The following is a 26,487-nucleotide window of genomic DNA, read 5'->3' on the forward strand; positions in this document are numbered from 1 at the left end:
AAGACACTATTATAAACATTTCAATCAGTCATATAGGCTGCACATGTACCAACTTTTGACCATATTAACCTTTCGCCATTCCTTTCCAGCTCCGGAAGTTGTAAACAATGAGAAGTACGCGATGAGTCCTGATTGGTGGGGGCTGGGCTGTCTCGTTTACGAGATGACCGCCGGGCGATCGCCTTTTCGCGCCCGCAAAGAACGAGTGAAACGAGAGGAGGTGGAGAGGAGGGTGCAGGAGGAAGAGGAGGAGTACAACGACAAATTTACAGAGGACACAAAGGCCATCTGTAGAATGGTAGGCATAAACTTTCTTTAAAACATTTGTAAACCACATTCAACGTGACTTCACTCTGCTGTGCATTTGGCTTGTGAATAGCATGAATGACAACAGAGTAAATCTTCAATCTTCGATCTAATTTAATGATTCTTCTCTGTTTCTGCTCATCCAGCTGCTGACCAAAGACCCTAAGCAGAGGCTGGGGTGCCTGGCGGACGCAGCAGCGGACGTCAAGGCCCATCCGTTCTTCAAAAAAATCAACTTCAAGAGGCTGGAGGCTGGAATAGTGGAGCCACCCTTTGTGCCTGATGTGAGCAATTGACACTGCACAAAACATATTCTTAAACTGAACTTTTTCTTTATTTGCACAATGGAACACCAACCACAAAATGTTAATTTGTATATCAATTACTATGTAAGTTAATGGGGTCCGCATTTAACTAAAAACCTATATCAAATCACACGTTTAGAAACTTACATAACCTCATTCGTCCAGTTGTATGCTCACTACTTCCAAAATTCATGCTTTTTTTGCTAAAACCTTATTTTATAAAATGTTAGTTCAAACAATACCTGCATTGATGAGTAGTATGCCTTTTAATACCATGAAGACATGTGTGAATAAATCTAGAATTTGGCAACACGGACCCGGTAATTCATATACAAATGTGTCTGTAGTCGTTCTTCTTCTTCAAATGGTCTAAGATGGACATCACAGCAAGTACAGTTTGATGATTATAAATAATCTGTTTGGATAAACTTGTCTCCTGTTTTTCCTCTGAATCCCCATTTTTTCCGTGGTCATTGGCCTATCCCAGCCTCGGGCAGTGTACTGTAAGGACGTTTTGGACATAGAGCAGTTCTCCACAGTCAAGGGAGTAAATTTGGACCAAACTGACAATGACTTCTACTCCAAATTTACTACAGGCAGTGTTTCCATCCCATGGCAGAATGAGGTAAGTGTGTGCTCTTAATATGACATCTTTAAATGCTTGGTGCCAAAAAACCTCACTTAACAAGGTTTTCTCTCTTCCCTTCTCTCCGTTTTCCTTCCCCATATTTAGATGATAGAAACTGAGTGTTTCAGAGATTTGAATGTGTTTGGGCCTCAAGGGACGAGACCTCCAGATCTGGACTGGAGTCAGCCGCCAGAGCCGCCCAGACGCAGCCTGCTGGACAGGATCTTCAGGAGGCATGTAAGTGAACACACACACACACACACACACACACACACACACACACACACACACACACACACACACACACACACACACACACACACACACACACACACACACACACACACACACACACACACACACACAAAACCTGTCACAATAACTTCTTCTCTTGGACCATAATGTGTCCCAGAAATATCTGTTTTAAATTATATTAGTCATTTTAGGACCAATGTATAATATATTAATAAAAGCAAGGCAAACAAAAGAGCAGTTGTTTCCGTTTATGGTATGATAAGATGATACGGTAAAAATGATTGGGGTGATGTCCATATATCCTACGAAAACTAATGACCTGCTGATACGGCATTACAGATAAAATGCAAAAGGAAACATAATATAAACAATGAGTACACGTTATTATAAAATAAGAACTTTTAATTTGTATCATTTAAACTAACTCTCATATCGATCTCTTTTTTTTCTCTGCAGCACCCAGAGGTGCCTATTTCCCACAGCCGTGTGCAGTCTTCCAGTGTAAACTCTGTGGACTCCATGTCCAACTCTGCCCCCTAGTGGCGACAGTGTGGGAGCCACACACACACAAAGGGAAGGAGCTCCGAGGGGTTTCCCCGCTGCTGATTGGTCCACAGTCCCGGGCCTGAGCAGCAGCCGGAGACAGCCTGTCTAAAAGCCTAAACGGTCAGCCCATGGGTGGGGGGTGGGGGGGTGGGGGGGGAGTTGTGACCAGGCCCTAAGACCCGGGGCATTTGTAGTGGGATGGTCTATGTTGCGAAGACGTTTGGAAATATTTGGACAAACTTTACTTACCCTCAGGATTGTTGGACTAATAGAACAGAGCCACTGATGCTTATGGAAACAGAAAAGGATAGAAACATGCTTATATTCAGGGGATCCACTGTATAATAAAGACCACCACAGGGAGTAGACGATGGCGTCTTGGTGAATTTTTTTGTTTTTCCAGAAAAGGAATTTCTTTTCCATTTCTTTTCAATTATTTTACTTTCTGGCCTGTATCTTGTATCTCTCCATCTACCTACACGCTTCTCTTACTCGATAACTTATTTCTCTCTGCATTTCCACCTCCCATACCTCAGATCACTCCTAAACATTCAGAACACATCACCTCAACAAACCTCAACACATAATGTACATTGCCTTGCGTACACTCAGGCCAAAGATTACAGTTAAGTTTCGTGATACTGTTGTCATGTTGATTTATTGTTTGTTGTTTTTCTGCCGTCATTTAGAACCACAAAAGGATCACAACAGGCGATCCATTTTTTCTACACTTTCTCTCTATTTATGAGCCTGCAGACATATCATATTGCTTAAAGCACACATACATACAGTTCATACATACACAATCAGATAGACGTACACAGACAGACTTGTGAGAATCGTGTTGTGTTTTCAATGCATGGACAAAGTGTAAGTATGGACCGCTGTATCCCTTTCGCTTCTGCATACCTCATTCCACTGATGTTACCATCGTATAACGTACAACACAGACGTCTCCCTGGGTTTACAGTGTCACTTTATATTTGACATTATGTGGAAACGAATTAATATGCTGTACAGAAACCGAAATCTCTTCTTTCGTTGTTTTTTTTTGCTCATCTTTTTCTGCACAGTCCCCATGGAGTGGAGAGGAGCATGCACTACAAGTTGCACAATTTAAAACGTCATGCTGTTTATTCATCAAATGTATTTACCTCTGAACATTAAGGCACATTGTTGTATTGATATTGTCACGCACCGCTTGTTTTCTACATTCAAATCTGAAGTGTTCTTGCTCTCCCTTATGCCTTTTCCATTTATAGGATATTGCTGCATACCCCTTCTTGTCACATGTAAAGGTTTTCTATATTTTGCCCCTTTACACTTAACATGCTCCTCAAAATGCCTCACAAATCTAAAGGGCCTTCCTCTTGATACACACAGGGTATCAACAGCTATTTGAAAGGATAGTCTCATCTGAATAGGTTATTCTCATCTGAATTGTAATTGTCATCAGTTATCCCTTTAATGGTCTTCCAAACTGGTTAAAAGAGAAAATCAAGCTCTATTTGGTTGCTAGAGCCCCCCGCCCCCCCCTCCCCAAGCATATGTGTTTTTTGTAGTGATTTTTTCATGACTTTTTCGATTATTTGGTAGAAGGTTACTGGTTTTAAACTGTTTCCATTATAAAAAATCAGTTATTTCACTGAAAAAGTGTTGTAATATATCAGTATAATGTTTTAACTTTTACCCTCACTCAATTAAGAAAAACAGATTGACCGAATCGGATATCGTTTTTGGTTTAAATTAGTTTTCGTGTTGGACCATTAAAGGGTTAATCTAAGTAATTTATGTCAGATCTAAGGAGTAGAAGACACCATATGATCCTGTAAACACCACACAAAGAAGTGGCCTTCTCGCAGCAGCACACACATTTAAAAGAGAGGAACACCTCACTCTTCTGCTTGTTTTGAGGATATGGTATCTTGGCTATTTGAAGTAGTGAAAGCTGGTCCATGCAGTAATTTTAATCCCCCTAACAGATCTCACCCAGGCCTGTTTTTCTCTGCGTACTTGATATGAAAACAATTAATCTGAATCAGACTGAAGTGCCTCCTTGTTAGCATGATCTCCCAGACAATGCCCACACAGACATCAGCACTTGTGTATTCTCTGACTGTCATGCTCTGTTTGTTTCGATGGGAACGCGTCAACAGAAACACACACACACACACACACAGACTTGCATAGTTTTTTTAGAAGTGGAGGGAAGGAGGGGTGTCAATTCTTAATGTGATGTACAGCAAAGTGCTGAGTGCATGTGAAAGCCAAATCCACTGTGTCCTATAGTCCCAATAAACTCTGTGCTATAGTTTGAGTATCCACAGTTTGTCCGTGTCTTTTGTTTTCTTCTGTCCTTGTGACCACAGAACATTTATTTGGTCATAGTCAAATGCATGTAAATGATTGGAGATATTATTTTCCTACACAGTTCGTCATGTCAATGAAACAACAGGCAGCACAGCTCTCATTGTAAGAGGCAAAGCTCTCTACAGTTTTTCAATACCTAAATATCATGAGGGATACAACATATCCTTATAATTACATATATAGACAGTTATTGTGCAGCTGCATCAGGTTTTGTGAGTGCAACATATGAGTACTTACTGGGGATACCTGAGTGGGGGGTGGAGTATTTGTCATGACCCCTAGTTGTAAATTATAGTTTCTTTTGTTGGAAAAACATGACTTACATAAGCGAGAGAGTATTCTACAGTTATGAGTGGGCTATGAGTGTACAAACTAACTCTCGTGCCCATACTGTATATACAAATATTAGGGTTGTCACATTGTGCATATTGGCATAATCTGTTTATAGCCCTTTAAGAAAATGTATTACGAGACTCAAAGTATCCTGGTATATTCATAATCTGAATACATTTACATTTAGTAGAGGAAGGTTATATTTGCATTACTTGCAATAAGACAAATTACCCATTGTAAGACCACCGTATTGCAAATGACATCGAGAATCAGGTGCAAATGTGGGATGAGATAAATAAATACTTACTAACTCTTTGGACTATTCTAGTCTGAAACCATAGTACCATAACAGGGTAAAATCTAAAGGAGCTATGTACAGAAAAATAATTTGTCTGCACACATAGAGTTAAAGTGCTTACAGAAAGGCGCTTACTTCTCAGGGACACATTTTTAATAACCTTCTCCAGGTTCCTTAACCAGTGTATCCACATTAGATTAATGCAGTTTGCTCCAGCACTGGGGCTCATTAAAACATAATGCTGCTATTGTCAAATTGGGAGTCGTTAGAAACAAGCATATGACCCAATTTGGGTGCTGATTCTTTGTCTCAGAAAAAAAAGAGCATTGCAGAACCAGAAACATTGGTGTATGGTCTGTCCTCTGTGGCTGAGTAATGTGTCAGAGAGTAGGCCTGTGTGTGTTATTAAACGAGAAAACTCCCCCTGCAGAAGGCCACAGCGACTGATGGATAATTCCTGCCATCTAGCCAGATGGGCGCGAGGTTGCAGGTTAAGGTGACTTCAGTATTTCTTTGGGATTTATTCATCAGTTCATGCTATCTCTGCTCACTTATCAGATGAACTGCTACCCTCCTGACAGGTTTCCATTCCTGTGGTCATGTGCACTGTTGACTCTGAGTGCAGGTTGGACATGCATCTTGCTGAGGCAATGTTGCTGTTAGATAGTTTGGATTTGGCTTGGACGGCGTTAAAGCAAGGTTGTGAAAACATATAAGAGGCTTGATAAAACATGTTATTAACAGTTCGTGGTTACGTTTGATGATTAGGCAAGACTTTTGGAACAATTTCCAGAGGGTTATTCATTCTCACAGCACAATAATTAAGGCTGGTGTTTAGATGTCGGTCATATGAAAAGTGATGTGTTTGAAAAGTCAAACCGCAATGGAAAATCTGATAGGGTCGCTGTTGAACAATATGAAACCCTCATTGAGTACTTTTGTTTGATCTACACTTCAAAAGAAAGGCCGATTGAGCTTACTGTATACATTTGTTTACTGTAATGGCCTGTTTTCTGGATAATGCACATAAGAAATCAATCAATATGTAGTTTCAAATGTTTTTTTAACCAAAAAATGAAACGCTAACAGTTATTAATTGTAGTGGATTAGGAACATACAGAGGCAGCAAATGGAAATACTCAAGTAAAGGGTCCCTATATGCAGAGTTTTCCTTTCCTTTAGTGTGTAATATAGGTTTGTGTGCATGTAAATGGTCTGCAAAGGCTTAAATCCTAGTCCCCTCCAGAGGGAGTTTCTCTCCCACACACTCACACCTGCCCGAAATGCATCCATCGGACTCATTTGTTTACTTGAGTAACCTGATGACATCACTATGTAACATTCGTGCTCTAAGTAGCTGATCAATCATAACAGACTGGGCTCTGGTTTCAGACAGAGTGTGAAAAGAGGTGCTTCAGCACAGGCAGTATGAGAAACATAAAGACCTTTTTGAACATTAAAGCAGGTAAACATGTCACAGTAGAGGCACATCTAAGTGAATGTAGTTACTGTTCACAGCAACAAAAATGTATTCAACTTCAAACTAAAGTAATGTGTTCAATCCTGATGCTGACTTCTTTTTCATGGCTGTTACAAAGGAACTCAGGCTTCAATGACCCCAAACAGAACATTAGGGTTAATGGCTGCTCATTTCCACCCAGTGATAATGAAAGCAGCTTCTAGCTCATACTAAGATATCAATCATAAAAGGGAAGAACCAAACCCAGTGTAAATCTTTTTGCCCTCAAATTCAAATGAGGTTTTAGGTTGTAATTGACCATTAAGGAATGTATGAGTCACTCAGCGTCTTTCCCACTGACCTCTGTTTTGGGCACAATCATTACCAAAGTCTCTCATATCACACACTGGTATGGGGATGTTTTTGAGTGTGTGTGTGTGTGTGTGTGTGTGTGTGTGTGTGTGTGTGTGTGTGTGTGTGTGTGTGTGTGTGTGTGTGTGTGTGTGTGTGTGTGTGTGTGTGTGGTTGTGTGTGTGTGGGTGTGTGTGTGGTCCCCGGCACTGGACGTTATCTGACAGTGTTGGTGGGAGTCATGTTCGCAGTGTCGGCCGGGCAACCTTGGCAACATGGCCGTAGGAACAGCAAAATGATGTGTGTGTTTATCTAGCCTACGTGGTGATAGCCTCACGGCCTTGTGAGCAGTGCTCTTATATATACAGGCACTTTGAAACTTCCACAGTTAGAAAATCCAAGTCCTCTCTACAGCACTTCTCTCCAGAACTTTTAAAGCTCAGCTAAACTTTGAATCTTTGTGACCTACTTGCTTTAACAACTTAATAATTATCTTTAAAGCTACGAGAACAGAAAATGCTGCCTGCAACCTTCAAACTGTGTGCTGGCATCTCTTATCGGCATACAAGGAACATGACTGGTGAGTAAAAGAGACATTGGGGATTTTATATTGCCAAGTTGTTTCCATCTTTTACTTATAAAGCTTAACAAGTAGTTATGCATGGAGCCCAGGTCAAAGTGGCTCAATGAATCAATTAAGGAAGAATTCAATTATTTTACTTTCCTTTAATTTCCTTTCTTTGGATATATTGAATAGATCCATGGGTTTAGAACTGTCGTCACTGTGTAGTTTTTCCCTTTTTCTCCCAGGTTTGAGGAAGAATGCCATGGTGGCCATTCACCATGAGCTGAACAGACTGGCAGGTCCGGGCCCGAGTAACTGGATCAGCCAAGTTCGCAGACGAAGCTCCCTCCTCAGTGATTACTCACATGCAAACACTTGAAACAGAACATAAACCACTGCCATGATGTGCCAAACTTGAAACTGCGTAAGTCTGAAATATAAATAGATAGCACAATGTGTTGCTCTCTCTACTCTATAGGTTCTCGGATTATAGAGGAGGAGGAGGGCTACAGCGAGGAGGAGATGTCTTATTTGAAGCAAGGTGAGAATGCACTGCAGAAGGCCATCAGCATCCTCAGCCAACAGGACGGCTGGACCATTGAAATTGTCGCCGTGAGTACAGAGACAGGACACAGAATAAAGTATTTACTGCATTATGAATTAATTCAAGCGTTGCAGCTGCTGCCACCTTGTGATTAAAGGTGTGATTATCACAATGTACTGTTTTGATGAGAGTATAATGTGAATGTAATGTCATGAATTGGCATCTGTCCTCAGGCAAACGGAGACAAAGTCCTGAGTAAAGTGTTGCCTGACATCGGGAAGGTGTTCAAGTTGGAGGTGATGTTGGAGCAGCACCCTGACAGTCTATACCAGGAGCTGGTGGGAAATATGGAGCAAATGGGGGAATGGAACCCTAACGTCAAACAAGTCAAGGTAAGAGAGATACAGCACCAGGGGTTGGGGTTGGTTGGACTCTGCTGATTTGATATATGTTTACAATTTCAACACAAAGACAAGAAAAGTATCTATCCAAGGACATTGATAGATTTTCACAACGTTTTTCCACAGATCCTTCAAAAGATCGGCCAGGACACAATGGTTACCCACGAGGTCGCTGCAGAGACCCCTGGAAATGTGGTGGGACCGAGGGACTTTGTCAGTGTCCGCTGTGCCAAGCGCCGGGGCTCCACCTGCTTCCTGGCAGGAATGTCCACTCAACATGAGCAAATGCCCGAGCAGAAGGGAGTGGTGAGGTAAGTGCCCACCTGAGGGGGAAACATTTATTTTTGTGATATCGGCATGCATCAGAGGAGGTAGAGGATCTATGACTTACGAACAAATCGTAATACCATAGTGTAGAAACACTGTGTCCTGCAAATAAAAAAAGTCAATGTTAAAAGTATTAGCTTTGAAATAGTACCAAAAGAAAAGCCACTCATTATGCACAACAGCCTATTTCAGAATGATATACTGTATATTAGACTATACTTGTTGATTATAATTACTTATGCATTAATGTGTTACCTTCAATGTTTCAGCTGGTAAAGGAGGAGCTTATTTTTAAATGTACTTTATATTCTTTGGGGTAGCTTGTGAATTTCCCCAATTTTGTTTATCTAAACTCCTAATAATAATAATAATAATAATAATAATAATACACAATAAATGATTAGTTGTTTTTATTTTGTATTGTTAATCTTAAAAATAAATAAAGTTATCAGTACATGTAAGATATGTGGAGTAAAGAATATAAAGAAGCTTAAAATGAATGAACTAAAAAACAACTACCTCAAATGTTTATATAATACACAGAGTATACAGTATTCATGTGTTATGTTATGTATCTATGTCCACCACTGGTTTGCAATGGATGAATGGGAATATTATGTCTTTTAAGTTTGAATCATCCTATTTTTCAGAGCGGAGAATGGACCCACCTGTATAGTCATGAAGCCCTGTGCTGAAGACCCAAATAAGACCAAGTTCACCTGGTTACTGAGCATAGATCTAAAGGTAAATACCTGCCATGTCTACCTTTGTGTTTCCCACAGTAACCACACTGATGAGCATTACAATTATACAATAATTAGGATTAAAGACCAGATCTAATACTGTCTTTGTCTTCTGCAGGGCTGGATCCCGAAGACGATCATAAACAAGGTACTCTCTCAGACGCAGGTGGACTTTGCCAATCACCTCCGGCAACGGATGGCTAATAACGTTTCTATGGAGATGGCTCATGCCTGCTGACACAAGGCGCCTCTTGAGCTTTGGCACAGTGCGCTCAACAGTGGCAGAGGAGCATCCCCTGCTCATTAAAAAATCATACAAATCTGCTTACAACTGCTGTAATACTACGCAAATCCAGAGTGTATCAAAGGAGATCGGATGTAGATGATGCTTGTCTAAGATCCAAGGAAAAGATGTTGGTTTCAATTGGAAATTGGGTGTTTTTCATGCCCTTCTTAATAGATCTGTCATAAACCTGTGCAGTAAAATGTTGAACAAACTGCAAATTGTTTCCCTCTGATAACCCCCCACGTGTTGTCCTTCCTCTGCTGAGAAATTGCACCTTTATTTTACTGTACTATTTATTGATGTTGCACCAATGCCATTACAATGACCGCCAAGAAAATAAAGAATTGCAAAGTCTTTGATATGTTTTTATGCTTTTTTATTATGCTGTTGGACAATTTAGTTAAGGATTACTCTCTCCTTTCCTGATGCATGGGAAGAACCTTGATAAAAGCTCATAAAACATTTCAATGGTTAAGCTTGACTCGAAAGATAAAGAATAAAATCACACAGACAATTACTGAAATTCTTCTCGTATTGGAAAAAAAATACACAAGCCAAACTGAAAACCGAGAACTGATATTTGAAACTAAACAGCAACTGCACAATTATTCCACATTGGCAGGAAGGAGATGTATATATTCAAAGTATATTTTTCAAATCATGAGATACATGGGATACATAAAATGGGTTTTCAGAATGACATTTTGCAAAAACAAGCAGGTGTTGGCAAATCAGATGTGTAAGAAAACCCAGCAGCGAGCATTTTGCCGTTCAGAGCCAGCAGCACATTCCCCAAGATCGAGTAACGGTGGATTTCATCCCAAACAGGAAATCTGTCCTCCATTATTGCAAGTTGTGTAACCTTTTTTTCTATTTTGTGTGTCGATCCAAAAGGTTTTGTAACAGCTAATTCTCTTGTATGTATGGCGCAGAAGAATAGATGTCTCACTTTATGGCGCACATGCTGAAGTTGAAATATGAAGTGAGCTGACTTTAAATGGGTAGCCTGTTATATAATCATTTTCAAAATTAAGGCCTAAGCTAAATGTGCACTTCGGTTGATCCTAACTCCATTTTCCTCTAAATAATACAGACTTCAGCAGAATGGTTCAGAGGGCTGCCTTGTGCAATGCAAAACAAACTTCTTTTTTTTCTTGAAAGAATGTTCCACAGCGTAACAATGGACATCTGCTTATTATCCCTCAAAATCTGAACACAAGCAGATGTGAGGAGGGATGTTGCCACTTTTAGATCTTGTTCCATTATTTGTGAAAGGGAGAGGAGTGGAGAAAATCTGGGGTAGAAGTGGAAGTATGATCCACTGCAGAATACGTTGTATAATAAGAACAGGAAGACAACACATGCTATTTGGCAGTGACATCAAATCCCTGGCACTGATGACAGCCCTTATTAATTCTTTATTTTTTTCTTCCAGTTTCCATCTATGCGTCCTTGACTGAAATCCATCTCCAAACATCAGCTTTTCTTTCTTTGGAGCAGAGGTGGAAGAAGTACTCAGATTTAAGTAAAAGTAGAAGAACCACAGTGTAGGAATACTCTGTTACATGTAAAAGTCCTGCATTAAAAATGTTACTCACGTAAAAGTACAAAAGTATTAGCATCAAAATATACTTAAATTATTAAAAGTACTCTAGAAAGGGCCAGTACCTTTCCAGGAAAAAAAAATATATATATTTGTTTTGATTATAATTATTGATGCATTAAAGTGTTATCAAAGCTGGTAAAGCTGCAGCTAATTTGAATGACTTTGTATGCTGCTGTGTAGATGTAAATGTAAAAATAAATTATAAATTCACACCACTAACAAAATATGCAAAGTAAAGGTATTAAATTATGTTGTGGATTAAAAGTATACCATACTTTATACCTTGAATTGTGAGGTATAAACAAAGCAGTACAAAATGCAATACTGAAGTAAAGTACACATCCCTTAAAATAGTTTTTAAGTACAGTACTTGAGTAAATGTACTTAGCTACTTTACACTGCAGCATTTGATGAACGCATTCTTGCATCAGCTTTCTGGAGGATTAAAAACGGTTGTACTATAAATCATTTTATAATAAATATATTCATACTTTTCTGTGCTGAAGGGAGGTGTGGATGGAAAAGGAGGTCACACAGCTCTCCTGTCTTCAATATCTGAGAGAGAGAGCAATGACGTAATGAAGTTACAGTCCGACAAGGAACCACAATTACCATGATGCACTTGGAATTACCGTGGCCACTGAACGGGGGAAGGGAAGCTGAGATTGGAGGGAGAAACATTCAGAAACTGAGGTACTTTTGAAACCCTTTATATTGTCTCAATATATTATCGGATATGCCATAGCACGCATTGTTTTGTAGCGTTTTTAAAATATGCCTCGGAGACAAAAGCAGTTTAATCCGTATGGTGCTGTCGGATTTGGGACTCCATCCCCGTTACAGTTCAATAGAGCTACAGCTAGCCCGTTAGTTAGCCTGACAGCTGGCTTTTCTTCTGTTAGCTACGTCTCAGCTACTTCATTGCACTTCATATCCATGACATTTAACATGGGTTGTTTTTTCTATTGTGTTTCTAAGGTCTGGTTTGCATGCAGGTTGTGCAGGTAGTAATTTCTCTGTGTTAGTAGAATCTGTAGCTGCGTCTTTGTGCCTGCGGGGTTGCTACTGTAGCTGACATATTGCTAGCTTGTCGGTTGCTATCATAATGTAAGCTTGCCGAGGTTGCTACTGTAGCTGTCAAAGCGGCGATGTGTTCAACTGTCATCTCGCAAGTTGGACTTTTTCCAACATTATCAGATGTATGTCATGGCGCTTTGCATGTACTCCGCAGTGATTTACTTTGACACTAAACTGTAACACATTAAAGGCGTTAAAATCTTGCTGTGATTCAGACAGTAATGGAGGAAGTCCTCAGATCCTCTCTTGAGTAAAAGTAGTATTAAAGTACTGAAAGAAATACAAATCAAAGTCATGCATTTTCTTCAGCACTTGTATTATTTAAGTTATTTTAATACTCAATTTATACATAGTTATTTCTGTTATTGTTTTATAGTAGTACAATGTAGTAGTTTTATTGTAGTACATTGCACCCATTTTAGCATACTTATTTAAATATTTCCTTTTTACTTCCGTCTGTTTATGTATATTTTTTATCGTAAAATGAAGCAACTCTGACATATACCAATTTCCCCCATAGGGGTCTTCATAGTATTTATATTTCTTAAAATGTCACTTCAGTGACAGTATCAAAGCTACACAAAGTAGCCTACATAATGCACAAAACAATTAATCTGATACAGTTGTACAGTTAAATGAATAATAACAAATTGTTTGGTTTTACATTTTCTTACGTTATCTGAATAATCATGTTAATACTATTGAATTTTGTGTCGCACATTTGACTGACGTTTATTAACGTTTGTGCAGTTTAATGATTCTTTTTGATTCAGTTTTCAGATATTGTGATGAGACTCATCTGGACTCTGAACAAACAATAACTCTATCCATGCCCCTCATCTCACTGGACACCTTCACATCTTACTTTGGACGCGTGCTGATGTTTCATGTGAGGCTAAAGACATAATAAGCCCAGCCAAGTAAATTAAACTATTCTGGTACCACTGTGTGCACACTGGATTTGTCTCTTGAGTGCCAAAGTAATGAAGTCTCCTGGACCGGGAGAGCCCAGCCCTGAAAAGCAATGTCATCCTCCACCTTCTTTGTACGTGTGATGGAGCTGAGGAGTGGACCCAGTGGCCAAGAAGATCTGCGGAGGAGAGGAAGGAGGCAGGTTTCCAGGAAACTTGTGCATTGATGGATTGCAATTTCCTCCTGTCAGCTCTTGTAGACTGATACCTGCACATTCCTATCAGCGAACGCACTCAAGGTTAGACTTTAGAGTGGCTAATAAAACAAAGCTGCCATCAAAACCACACAATCATCGCCGATACACAGATGTGCACATTATGGATTTCTTCTGCCAGTGACAGTTCGCGGAAATCACACTAGGGGACTGTGGACGTTGAGTTCTATGTATATAAAGGAGAAAAGCATAAATACTTGCCGTCACTACTAATGTGCACTACAGAAACCATGGTGGTCCTTGCATCGGCTCCTCAGCCCATTGCCGTCCATGACTACAGCAGCCTTTAGAGGCCGGGATCAGGAACACGCTCGCCAGCCAACACACTCATATGCAATGGAAGAAGACATTGATGTCACATCCCACACTGAGGTACTATTTTTTTTACCTTAAGTCTTAAAGATTGTGACCGTTAATCGTATTCTAGTGTTTTGGTTGACAGCAAGCTAATACCATTAAGGCAGATAACAACACCTGCTGTGTTGGTCAACAGAATCAAAGTAGGCGAATTACCGCTGCTGCCATACTGATGTAGTCAACTCCAGGTACAGAGAAGTAGCGTTCATTTGACTACTCAATAAGTTGATTGACTCCTACTTGTCTGACAATCAATAATCGTTTGAATAATATGTCATACAAAAAGAAAAGCTAAGATATTAAAAGGCATCACATCAGTCTTCAAGAAACTGAGATGGATATCTGTACTATTTTCTGACATTTTATAGATAAAACAATACATCAATTATTAAAAAGTAGTGTTAGTTGCAGCCCTACTCATAGATAAATGTTCCGTTCCTGTTCCACAATGTTGTATTATAAACAATTAAGAGCTAATTAGTTTAAGCAGTTCTGTCACATGTGTTTAACTTAAGGCCTAAGGTTAACAGTTCACCCTCTGCCTTAGCTCTAATCTCTGGACCAACTTGCCTTGCATATTACTTTTGCAACAGCTGACAGGGCATTTCTCTTATCCCGAGCTTGGTTTCCTAGCTGTAACATTACTTATTGCTCCCTGGCCTCTATCCTTGAGTATTGCTTCCTATGTAAACAGTGGCATAAGTATGTCTCCTGCCTGGCTGGATGCAGCGTGTAACAGGGCAGGGAAGGCTTTCTTTAAAGGGAGTGCACCTTAACTAATCTACCTACCACCTTTACCTTAGCTACCAGCAGAGGAAGCATCCTTATAAAACAGAAGCAGTAAAGGGTTTATAACCATTTTCATGTTTTAATGAATATATATATCACAAGTTAGTTTTAAATGTCTACTTAAACAAGAGGAAATAAAGAAGCATGTCATGATAATGAATTGCCTGTCTTAGAATCTGTGAGCGCTGCACAGGCTTCATATCGTGTGCATATCTGAAGCATCTGCTCTGTGCTGCTCTTGTGTTAGGGCCTGAATGGTTTGTCCCATGAATGTAAACCATTAGAGGAAATCACCAATGGACACTCCAACCATAAGCCTGTGAGTAAAAATCACCTCTCCTTGATTTAGTCTAATTAGTTTTTCCTAGCAAGTGTTTTATCTAGAAATTAACAATTTAAGCTTTCTTCTCAGGTCATGAACGGACTGATAATTAGTCATAATGTCAAAGACCAGACCAACGGCAGCGCACCACTCAGATCCCTGCCGGTAGGCTAATTCAGTTTCATCTTAAGTATCTGACTGTAGCCAACATCTCCCTCCTCTCTTTAAATGTAATGTAATCCATTCCTTGGTAATTGTCCAGATTTCAGCACTGAAGCAGAATGGGCTTCTACAGACTCTGGCAGCAGGAGGGGACCAGCCTCAGCCTGCAGGTAACACACAGACATACTCTCACACAACCTCTCTATTGTCTCACATCCTCTTCCCACAGGAATGTGAGAAGTGTATCCTAGATACCAGCCAGGTAAAGTCTTTCCCAAGGCGTGCAGGTTGTCTGCTTGGGGGAAGCACAGGGTCTCAGTGGCACTCTGAGTGATGCACCACTGTGAGACGGGAGGGATTTATGACTGAGGATGAACTGGGTTGGTGTCAGCCAATGCACCATAGCAGATTACTCATCCCTTAAAAGTACTTCTAGTCACGTTTGTGTAAAAAATGGGTTAAATAGTTTGTTTCCTTAACTTCTTTTTAAAATAAGGGAATGGATCAGGCTCTTCCTACATGCTGGAAAGGGTTAAATCATAAACCCAAGAACATGCATCTTTCCCTGCACAGGCGTATCGTCTCGCTGCTCCCTCACTGCAAACCAGCAAATCATTTTCTCTTCTGCATGTAGCACTTACAAAAGTTTTGATTATTTGAATCCAATGCGCTTACTGTGCCTACTGATATGTACCTGCAGGATTCTTGCTTTTTAGGTTTGCTTCCTGGTTGAATTCATTGATTGTAGGTCGCTATGGATGAAAGCGTCAGCAGATGAAATATACACCATGTAACTAAAAATCTTCTCTACAGAGGAAAATGTGGAGTTGCAAAAGGCCAGAGAGGAGTGGGAGGCTCTGGAGAGCGTCCAACCAGGTCAGAAGCATCTCCCTGTTTCACCCGTTTGAATTCAGATTGTTGAATTCATTAGTCTGTTGCTGTTATAAAATAATAACTGTTTATGTAACATCCCCCAGCTCTCACTGAGGACTCAAACCCAACCCCGATCATCTCCTTTAATGAAGCCTTGCAGTACTTCCAGACCACAGACCTCGGGGATTTGCTGGTATGAAACGCTGCATGACCAAACTCTCAAATATCAGCTGATATCTCAATGATAGCCAACTCAATATTTGCTGGAGGATAGTTTGTTGGATGTAGCACAATGTACATTTCCACAGCATTAAATCAGTTGAACATTGTTTTGCTAGCATTTTATTGTGAAAGTTTACATTAACAGCAGACACAAACAACACCAAGTGAACGTGGCAAAGAAACACACATTAGAAGCAATTGAGATTTGAATAAAGAGCTGTGTCAGTCGTCTGTGGGGTAAAAGAGGGATACATATACTAGGCTATAAAAAAAATCCAGTCGAGTAAAATAGTTGTACTTAAGGCTGGTCTTTATGATCATTTATCTCAATAGAAATCAAGTAGGTAACTTTATCTGTATGAATCAATGGATAAGTTGTATTGCTGGCTCTAAAACCTCACCATCTCTTTCTGTAGAAGAACATCCAGCCCACCGTCCGCAGGACCGGTCTGGCTGCGATCACACACTTCCTGTTCGGACCGCCACGGCTGCACAGGGAGTTGCTGGAGGAGAGAGACCTGGTCTTTGCCATCGCACAGTGTGAGTGTGTGTTTGCTGAGCCTGATTGTGTTATCTTCTAGCCATATATAAAACTCATGAGTGTTGATAATACAGAAATGTATTGTATTTAGTGTGTCAAATGTCCCCATGGCTCAATTCCAAACCACACCCTACCCACTCCCACTCCGTCACGGAGTGAACTCCGTCTGTAGTCTCATTCGCAGCTGAACGAGGCTCCCTTCTTCCACGTGGAGGGTGAGAATACAGCGGCAAGCTTTGGGATGACCTCCCTTCTCTCCGGCAGAAACAGGAAATACCGTAACTTTTCGAAACTACGGTTTCAAATCAGCATCTCTTGGTCAAAAAATAAAATAATATCTAAAATAAAACTCCAAAAATCTTTAATGGCATTTCGTTATTTGCAAACCTATTTTATTTTTAAAATATAATGTTGATAAGCTGCTTGGTTTTCGCACTAGTCTGTAAATATACACAACTTTTTAATTAAATTCCCACCGTTTTCTAGACACGGGTACTGTATAAAAAAAACGGGGTAACAACTCTATGACGATATGTAATGTGTATCTTGTTTTACGCAGTACACCAGTCTAAATGTTTGCAGGAACTGTTTGTGTGTTTCATGACGGTCACACACAGCAGGTGAAGCCAGGTGCGATGCAGACTCGCTGATGGAGGGCTGGATAACCCACTCCCCCTCCACACTCGTTGGTTTGGAACAGCACTTAATGTGGCGGACCCTCCGCGCAAACAGAGGGGTAGTGTGTAGGGGGCGGTTTTGGAATTGAGCCTTAGTATTTATCATATGTAGTGTAACGCCTCCGGTTTGTTTTAAGTCAAATGTTAGTTAAGTTTGGGCATTTAAGTGTAAAAGAGAAACATTTTAAGTGTTAATCAATGAAAATTTACCAGTTGTTATATGATGTCAGTGCCGTCTGAACAAGCATATTAAGTCGTAGTTTCGTTTTAGTGTTTTGACTCTGTGTTTTTATATAGGCCATGTGGACAACAGCCAAACAGTCCACATGCGTGTCCTCCAGACCATTTATAAGAGGCTGATCGGCAGCAGGCTGGACTGTCCTCGCTTCGGGGCGCACTGGGAAAACATCGGCTTTCAGGGTAAGACACCCGCACTCTTCATCTTGCTTGTTTCCCCAGGATGGGCCGGCGGGTTGGCTGGTGTGTTTTTTAAATATATTTCACATTCACATTTCCAAATATCAGTTACTTTCTCTTCATCTGTCAGTCCTCTGCTTCTCTGTGTTTGGAGAAGCTTGTGAAATGTGAGAGCAGAGGAGATTAATGATTGTGTGACATTTGAGCAGCAGCATTCATCATTCTGCTGCAACGGTTCACTGTAGACTGCTGCTCTTTGATTTCACAATGTCATAGCTTTTAATTGTTAAGAAGTGTAAAGTTCATGAGTGAAATTCATGCAATATGAAGTTTCTCCACAGTATGAAATACTTACAATAAAAAAATAAATGGTTCTGTAGCTTCTGTGTGATATAATGAAAGAAGATCTGTGTCCCAAAAACATTGACAGTATTCACACCAAACATGAAACGGCATGTTGTTTCTGCAGGTACAGACCCAGCCACTGACCTGCGTGGCACTGGTTTCCTGGGTCTGATGCATACGCTGTACTTTGTGATGGACCCAGAGACTCTACCGTTGGCTAGAGACATCTACAAGTTATCCCAACACCCTACACAGGTAACACAGCTCATACACACACCTCATTTACTCATGCCATAGGCAGCTAATGTGTGCATGAATGTGTGTATTTTATTTGGGAATCACATTTCACTAATCCTCCAGAGACACTGAAACACCTCCCACTGCAGACGAGCTGCTTTAAGCTGACCCTGACCTTTGTCCTCCCTTCAGAGGGAACTACAGCAAAAGGAGAATTTCCCCTCAGGGATCAATAAAGACAAGCTTTTTTTTTCTTATAGCCTCTGTAAGTACTTTGTGTGGACTCAGATGTCCTTGTGTATTTCCTCTGTTTTAGAACTTTCCATTCAGTGTGATGTCAATCAACATGACCCGCATCGCTCTGCAAGTGCTCCGAGAGGAAGCTTTGTCAAAGTGAGTCCTTGCTCCTCAGCTCCACTTGTTTGTTATGGGTTGCAATATTTTTGTCACACACAACCTCTTCACCAATGCTCTCTGTATTTGGTGATACCAGGGAGTGCAATCGCCGTCAGCAGGTGGTCGGTGTGCTCAATGAGTTCTACGTTGCCACGTATCTGCACCTGTACCAGCTGTGGAAGACCCAACAGAAGACCATCGTTGACTCTGGCTTTGTACTAAAAGGTAAAGCAAATGGTATATGGTTTCTACTGTACACTTTGAATGCTTTTTCGATTTGTCCCAGCACAAATCAAACCCTTTTAATAATGCCTGCAATAATTTTATTTTGTATCCTTAATTTAGCCCTTAAGGTCCTATTGAGATTTAAAAACTGTTCTTCTTGGGAATCAGTTTAAACAAAGCTAAAGCCAACTTGGCTCTGACTGAATATTAGGAGAAAAAAACCGTCCGCTGGCTTTTGCTCCTCCCAGCACGAGGCCCACAGTGTCTGTCTTTTTAACCCTGCAGAAGTGGAGCTGTTTGCCAAAAAGAACCCGAAGCAGATGCTGCGCCGACTAGAGGTCTTCCTGAAAGAGAGGCGGGCAGGTGGAGTCCCCCGCGGGACGTCGCCAGACCCTCAGGCCCAGCAGCCCTCTCCCAGCCTGGGGGCCGGAGCCGGGTCGGGACAGGGGAGCAAAGGAAAGGAGATGCACTTCACAGGAGTGTGTGATCTACCGCCAGACATGGAGGGAGAGGCCAGACTCATCTAAGCTAGACTCTGTGTGAGAGTGTGTGTGTGTGTGTGTGTGAGCAATCGTGTTTGTGAGTGTATCTATGGCAGTGTGTGTGAGTGGCTTACTCTCAGAGATAAACCCCACCAGTCCCTGTTCTAGGACCTGCTATCTGAACCTATTCAAACACTTCCACTCCTTCCTCTGACGCTGGGGTGCTGCACTTTGATCAGATTAAGTTTTCAGAGTTATATTTGATTTTTGTTTTTGTTATTAATGATTAAATTATTTTTTTTAAACCATAGAACAGTTGAATATAAGGAGCTGAAGCAGGTTAGAAACACCAAGTGATTTTTTTTGTTGCACTTTTCTGTGGATTTAGTAGCCAAATCGATAGCTGCCAAATTCTTGTGGTTAAATCCTAACCTGCATAGAAGTCCAAAACGTACACTTGTGTGTCTCTAGGGTCGCTCAGTCAGGGTGTGTTAACGTTGTAGGAGAGGGAGCGGCTTCTTCTCCCTCGCTCTGAGATACAGCTCCATCACACGAGCTTGCTAACAGCTTATTATACATGTTGTTAAACGCTCTTGATTCTATGGTGATAATAGAGAAGTGAACCAGCCCTGCTACAGGGGAAAAGAGGCACGTTTTTGTCTCAGAGTGGAGAGCGGCAGAAAGAAAAACCCAGGGAGGTTACAGACCTTTTTGACACAGCCTGCTTCGAAGGTCCGGTCAGAATGCATTCTCTATCAGAGCGGTAATGAAATAAATGTCTTGTGAAAGATGTTGACACGCGGTCCAGATGTGTGGGGGTAGAGCCAGGTGTACTCATGGTGTCTGATAGACTAGGTCCAGAGCTTCCACGTAATGTGGGGGAATATATTTTGAATAATTTTAAAAAATAACTATTTTACTGTTTTTCTGAAGGGACAGCGGACCATCACGTCACAGTTATGTTAAAGCGCTGTAAAACTTTGTTATGAAACTTGATGACTTTGTGGCCGTACGGAGGATTTTTATTTATTCCACCAGAACGTATGAAAATCTTTTTGCGGTTCAAGTCAAGGAGACACTTCCTAACAGAGCCTGTGTGCTCGACTCGGTCCCGGATAAAATCGAAGGTCTGGTATGAGCTTTCTCTACATTCCGTTATAAAGCATGTGATTGTATGTTTTTTTTCGACCAGTTAAACATTTATTCCAGTGTATGTGTGTAAGCTTGTGTGTGTGATGTAATGAATGAGCTGATATTGATGAAGGGTGCCTCTCCTAGGAGATGTATGGTACAGTATGCAATCCCAGCTCTCACTCAATGATAATCAAAACGATAGTGCTGTGTGACGATAGAAATCGTTCCTAACTTCAGGGTTTGTGCGCTTGAGCGAGTGAATGTGTTTGTGTGGGCGTGCGTGTGTTTGTTGTATGACAGGAACTGACTACAGATGGGGTGCTTTCCTCTGCACACAATAAGCCAGCTTTACTAAGTACTTGATCCATCAAGCTGCAAAGACGGTACATTTTGTCGTTTTTAAAAATGGTACAGAACATTTTCTTAGGGCAACATTTATCCAATCAACACATTATTTGGTTTACTTTTCAAATAAACAGACGTTAGTTTTGAACACAGCTGGCGGCTCTGTGGCCTGGGATGGGTAGAGCTCCTCAGCAAAGCTGGTTCCTGCTTTGTGCTAATGTGAAAGCGTCCCCCATCGTTGTAGTCTCGATCTGTAGCATGTTCAGGTAGCACTAGTACTGTAGCATCCTATAGCCTCCTCCTCTTCGTAAAGCTTGTTGATGTCATGTCTCGGTTACAGTCCGTAGTGTCAATGGGTGCGCAAACTGTTACTACTATAGCACATTTATTTAGTATTGGCATCAGGCCTCCTTCAGTAGACACACATTTAGGTGGCGCAGCGTATGTTTCGGAGAGTGGGATAGGCTTGACGTGTTATTGAGCTCACCCTTGTCTTCTAAGAAGGTAACAGTAAAAACGGTGCCTACGTCCAGTGGAGCCACGAGGGGTAGAGCGCTGGTTTGTCCTTGCTTCCTTTTTGTTTTCTTTCATTTGAGCCACCGTGCCACATTAGACTTCCTCCATCCATGTAACGCAGTAAACAGAGTCGATGTGACCCCCGAAAACATGCAGGCCTAAAGGATATATACATAAAGATACACTATGGTCCACCCAGATAGTTTGATATCTCCGTTCTCCATGAAATATCTTCAAAAAAATGAGCTGATGTAATTTAGCCAATCGTTTGCAAGTGTTTGGATCGAACAGGAAAATTTGCACTGTTGTAGATATTTGATAGTGTGTGTGACGTATGCAAGAGGAAACAGGCCATCTTCAATAGCCATAATGTCCATTATCGCCCACCTCATTAAACTTCGTGGAATCCTCCCTCTAAAAAGAAATTGCACCATATATTTGATTTCACATTTAGTTTTATGACATTTTTAAACTGAGGCGCAGTACAGTGTATGTAAATCAGGAAGTTTGTATATAGAGAATTAATGATTGTAACTGTATGATTGTCTGTTGGGCATTATACTGAAACACATTGCTTACCTCAAGACTTGAGACAAATCTCTCTTTTCTCTCTCCTGACGTTAGTTTGGCCTCTCAGTCAGACTCTTTTTTTTTTACGTTTCCTTGTACCTAGGCCTTCTCTCATACCAATTGGACATGTTATATATTGTATAATCAACACCTGAAGCACTATGTAATAGCAAACTAACACAAAAGCTGGTCAATGTTATGTGTAATCTATTTAAAGACACATTTATAGACACTATAGGCCCACACACGCTCATCTGCAGATGATAAAATCCTTTTTTTAATGATCTATAATTGGCTGATGTTTGAAATAAAGCTGGGTTTCTTGTGGCTTCAGTGATAGTACACTATACTTTTTGCTGTGTTTAAGCATTTGATGTCCGGAAAACACTCAGAAACAATCCAATGGGAACAGCTACAGTCACAAACAAATAAATATATGATTGTAAAGATATACGTTTGATTAGGAGTCATAATACAGTGTATGCTTTGACCTTGGTATATATTCAGTATCCAAACAAGGCCTGATTTATCCTCTCATATTACCAAAACTTATATTTTCAGCGGTTCTAATAGATCATATTCTTATGCGTTGATTATCGTTTCAAATCTCCTCAGTTGTGAAACCAGAACCAAGAGAAAAGAAAAAAACGGGTTCTTGCAGGATGTCGGATGCTCTGAGAGGTGTGGTGTGAAGTTCAGCCGCTCGGCAAATACAATCACTTCTCTAAATATCCTGCGCTTTATATGAAGGTGTTTTACTGTTGCCGTCGTCGTCATGTCCCTCAGAGCATTTTATGACTGTACCTTGATTGTAGAAGCCCTATTTTATACTGAGAGTTATTTCAGAATACAGTATGTGCTGTTGTACATTAAATGTATCGTATGGAGAAAGCTAAATAAATGCTGTTTAAAAACGAACATTTTCTCAGTGACTTCTTCTTATTCAATTTAGGGGAATTATACTGGCAAGTCCTGTCCATCAATTTCACACTGCAGACACATTTTTATTGATAAATACAAATATATCATTTATATCTTCTTCCCTTACGGATACATATACTTGACTGTATTGGGACAGTATGCTTTCACAGCCAATTCCATTTTCCAAAGAGAAGATTTTATACATTTTGTTTTCTCACCACCACAGTCATTTATATGGCTGCAAGTTAAAGTTATTTAAACGATCTATCTTTGATTATTTTCCCATTAAATGATTCATTGTTTTGTCTGAAGTGTTTATTAATTGTTTTGATTCAAGTGTTTCATTCCTGAAAGCTCAGTCACAGAGAGGAAAAAAAGAAAAGCAGCAATTATTAAAGAGACCCTGCTGTGCATGTTAGGGGTTTCCCTTGCCTGTGTGTTATATAGGTGTATGTCCATGTAAATGGTCTGCAAAGGCTAAAATCCCAAAGTTCTCTCCCACACACTCTCCTCCCCTGCCTGAAACGCCACCATTGGACTTCTCAAGTTACTTGTATAACATAGTGACATGACTATGTAACACTCGCAATTCTATTGGCTAGCGCTCCAACACATTGTAGTTGATAGGCTAAGGGACGGGACATCTGTCAGCGGTAGACCAATCAAAACAGTGCCAGCCAGCTAACCAATCAGAGTGGCTGGGCTCTGGTTTCAGACAGAGGGGGTAAAGACGTGCTGCAGTACAGGCAGTATGAGAGAAATAGAGACCTTTTGTACATTAAAGCATATTTCCATGTCACAGTAGGGGCACAAAAAGCAAATATGAACCTGGAAATGAGTATAATAGGGCCCCTTTAACATTTGAGGAGCTTAAAGAGGCAAATGTTTTTCATGTCCGCTCGACTGAACATGTAGTCATTGTTTCATAGAAATTGTCTTGAAACATCAATTTGCTTTTGTTTTAACACCATCAAAACATTCTTTCAGCTTTTCTTTAAGCAATATTGCACCGACCGTAAACAGCACTCTCAGAAATCATTGTGTTAAATTATAGTTTTGAGTTGAGACACAACAATGGTTTTATAGTGGGCCTCTAGCTTGTCTGGAATTCAACCACTAGAGAGCACCCTTTAATAGATTTGCAACTAAAATGACCAAAGATATAAGAGAAGTCCACAGGTGCTACGTTTTCACAGGGTGCTTTATGTACCGATGAATTATAAAATTACATTTGTACACACACAAAAAAAGAAGCAAATCCTCTTCAGTGGCAGGCTATAACGTTTTATTTACGATCCTTAACACACTTCCAACTTTTTTTCTGTGCTTAGGCTTTCAAAGCAGTGGGAGTCAAACCCTGTGAACTGTAAACCTAATCCTTATGTGGTTGTTAAGTTTCAAGTGAACCTCATAAGTTCCTCTGCTGCTTCTTCATTAGGGAGGAGAACCAGTACTGGCTAGCTGTGTAAACTCTCAGCCACAGTCCAAGGTCCTTCAGCCTACGAATCGTCTTTCATCAGAAAAACAAATTACTCAATAAAACATATTGAAAGCATGATTTAGTACAACTTCTGGTATATTTATCTCCATTGTGTTGCCACAATACAAGGACCACTGCAGTGCAATGTTGAGATATTTGCAACCAGTCAGAGAGAGGGGCATTTTGATCATGGGTCAGTGAATTTGGGATGCCTCCAAAGGTATCTCAGTGCTGCTGCCTGTTTTTACATCTGTGCTTAATCAGAGCCGTGGCTCCGGTCCCACGGTGCCAGATGACTAGGCTGTGGTGGACCTGCTGAATCACAGCACACAGGATGGAAAAATATTTCAGTTCGCCCTTTTTTTTAATACTTATCTATGTCGAAACCACACTTCCATAAGCAATTTTTCATATTTGCTCATAGTTTATGGTCTGTGCTGGTGTTGGTGTTCTTTGATGTGATTTCAGTTGAGATTAAAGGACAAATACAAGACACAATTATGTGACTCAGGAGCCCATTAAAAGGAAAATAATGTGATACACAGACATCAGTTATGTGTCAGATGTCCTGCTGGGGTGTTTCGGTGTCCACATGCCCAGTGAGAGTGAGGAGAAAAAGAGCAGGATGGACTTTTTAAATCCGTTTCCATTTGTACCTAGTGAGCCTGCTGGAATACATGCAATGCATTTCTTACTCTCTCTCTCTCCCTTGCACACTTCCCTCCCCCAACTCTCCTCCTCTCCCACTCTGATGTCATTGTTTCCTGCTCCGTAGATGCTGACTATGCTTCGCTCCAGGGAGTGTGCACAGACCCCTAAATCTAATGTATGCTTCTCTGCTTATGTTGCCATATAGACATTCACATATGCAAAAAAAAGTGATGTCATGTCCATTTAAACTCCAGTCAGTAAAGTCTACTGGTTTCTGTTCTCTTCTCAGTGCAATTATGTGTAAGTGCTGAGTGTTTGCCAGTGTGGGCAGTTGTCTTATGTATGTTAATGGAACATTATGCTCCTGCTTGTTGCAAGAAAGTTACTACTATTCACTCTGAGTTGATTGTGCTGAATTTCCATTATCTTGAATATCCTCACGAGTGACTTGAAAAAGCTTGGTGTTATGTTAAAGATCTTTTCTGATTTAAATTGGCCCTATTATGCCCCAGTCTGCTCTGATTGGTTAGCTGACTGGCTTTGTTGTGATTAGTCAACCTCTTAGAGATGTCGTGCCCTTGGCCTCTCATGTGCAATGTGTTGGAGTTCTAGCCAATAGAAGTGCAAATATTACATAGTGATGTCACTATGTTGCAAAGATAAACAAAGGTCTACAATCGAGACGTTTGAGGCGGAGGGGGAGTGTGCGGGAGAGAAACTACTCACAACAGGAAAAAAACAAAACAAAAGGGATAATAGGGCCTCTCAAATTAAATCAAGGAGTTATCATGTAAGGAAGAACAGAATGCTTATTATTCATTTACTTACTGTTGCAAATAACTTTATTTAAGATTTGTTTTATCTCTTTTTCACTTAAAACATTTTTCTTTGCAATACATATTTTGTCTAGAGTATGTTGAAGAGCCATTTAAGAAGTTTCAAGCAACATATCGATTGTTATCTGGAATATATAATGAATCCCAACTATTTTTCAGCGGGATATTCTTGAAATGACATTTTATTTCATTGCATGCCTCGTGCAAAGTGTGTTAAGTGGGAAGTGTTGTCATATGTACGTTAATTTGAGGCCTCAAATGCTCATCTTTGTAATTATCCATCTGTGGTGTCATTTCTGAAACGTTATGCTTGCACTTCTTGGAAAAAAGGTCTTCGCCACTTACTGTTGTCTGAACATTAATCACCACGTGAGTGACATCAAAGGTCAGGAGTTGTGTCCTG

The 26,487-nt window shown here is 40.5% G+C and overlaps 3 protein-coding genes across 3 annotated transcripts in view; all 3 read left to right on the plus strand.

The window, feature by feature from the left end:
- Nucleotides 1-4,364, plus strand: part of grk5l (G protein-coupled receptor kinase 5 like) — a 33,112-nt gene extending 28,748 nt beyond the window's left edge. The window contains exons 12-16 of the mRNA XM_063897445.1: nucleotides 90-298; nucleotides 453-590; nucleotides 1,099-1,236; nucleotides 1,345-1,476; nucleotides 1,951-4,364. Of these exons, the coding sequence (XP_063753515.1) occupies nucleotides 90-298; nucleotides 453-590; nucleotides 1,099-1,236; nucleotides 1,345-1,476; nucleotides 1,951-2,034 (701 nt within the window). The 3' untranslated portion in view covers nucleotides 2,035-4,364. The remainder of the gene's footprint in view (nucleotides 1-89; nucleotides 299-452; nucleotides 591-1,098; nucleotides 1,237-1,344; nucleotides 1,477-1,950) is intronic.
- Nucleotides 4,365-7,246: 2,882 nt separating this feature from the next.
- On the plus strand, nucleotides 7,247-10,071 carry star (steroidogenic acute regulatory protein). Its single transcript, XM_063896369.1, has 7 exons — nucleotides 7,247-7,431; nucleotides 7,662-7,769; nucleotides 7,895-8,028; nucleotides 8,194-8,352; nucleotides 8,488-8,672; nucleotides 9,339-9,432; nucleotides 9,550-10,071. The coding sequence occupies exons 1-7, from the start codon at nucleotides 7,368-7,370 to the stop codon at nucleotides 9,667-9,669; spliced, it is 864 nt and encodes a 287-aa protein (XP_063752439.1). The 5' UTR covers nucleotides 7,247-7,367; the 3' UTR covers nucleotides 9,670-10,071.
- A 1,740-nt stretch (nucleotides 10,072-11,811) lies between these two features.
- On the plus strand, nucleotides 11,812-23,114 carry elmod3 (ELMO/CED-12 domain containing 3). Its single transcript, XM_063897861.1, has 13 exons — nucleotides 11,812-12,016; nucleotides 13,174-13,958; nucleotides 14,980-15,051; nucleotides 15,145-15,219; nucleotides 15,317-15,386; nucleotides 16,030-16,092; nucleotides 16,194-16,282; nucleotides 16,728-16,851; nucleotides 17,827-17,949; nucleotides 18,416-18,546; nucleotides 18,845-18,921; nucleotides 19,022-19,149; nucleotides 19,435-23,114. The coding sequence occupies exons 2-13, from the start codon at nucleotides 13,857-13,859 to the stop codon at nucleotides 19,674-19,676; spliced, it is 1,296 nt and encodes a 431-aa protein (XP_063753931.1). The 5' UTR covers nucleotides 11,812-12,016; nucleotides 13,174-13,856; the 3' UTR covers nucleotides 19,677-23,114.
- Nucleotides 23,115-26,487: the final 3,373 nt, after the last annotated feature.

Source organism: Eleginops maclovinus, chromosome 12 (genome assembly GCF_036324505.1).
Source record: "Eleginops maclovinus isolate JMC-PN-2008 ecotype Puerto Natales chromosome 12, JC_Emac_rtc_rv5, whole genome shotgun sequence".
In the NCBI taxonomy this organism is placed as follows: domain Eukaryota; kingdom Metazoa; phylum Chordata; class Actinopteri; order Perciformes; family Eleginopidae; genus Eleginops; species Eleginops maclovinus.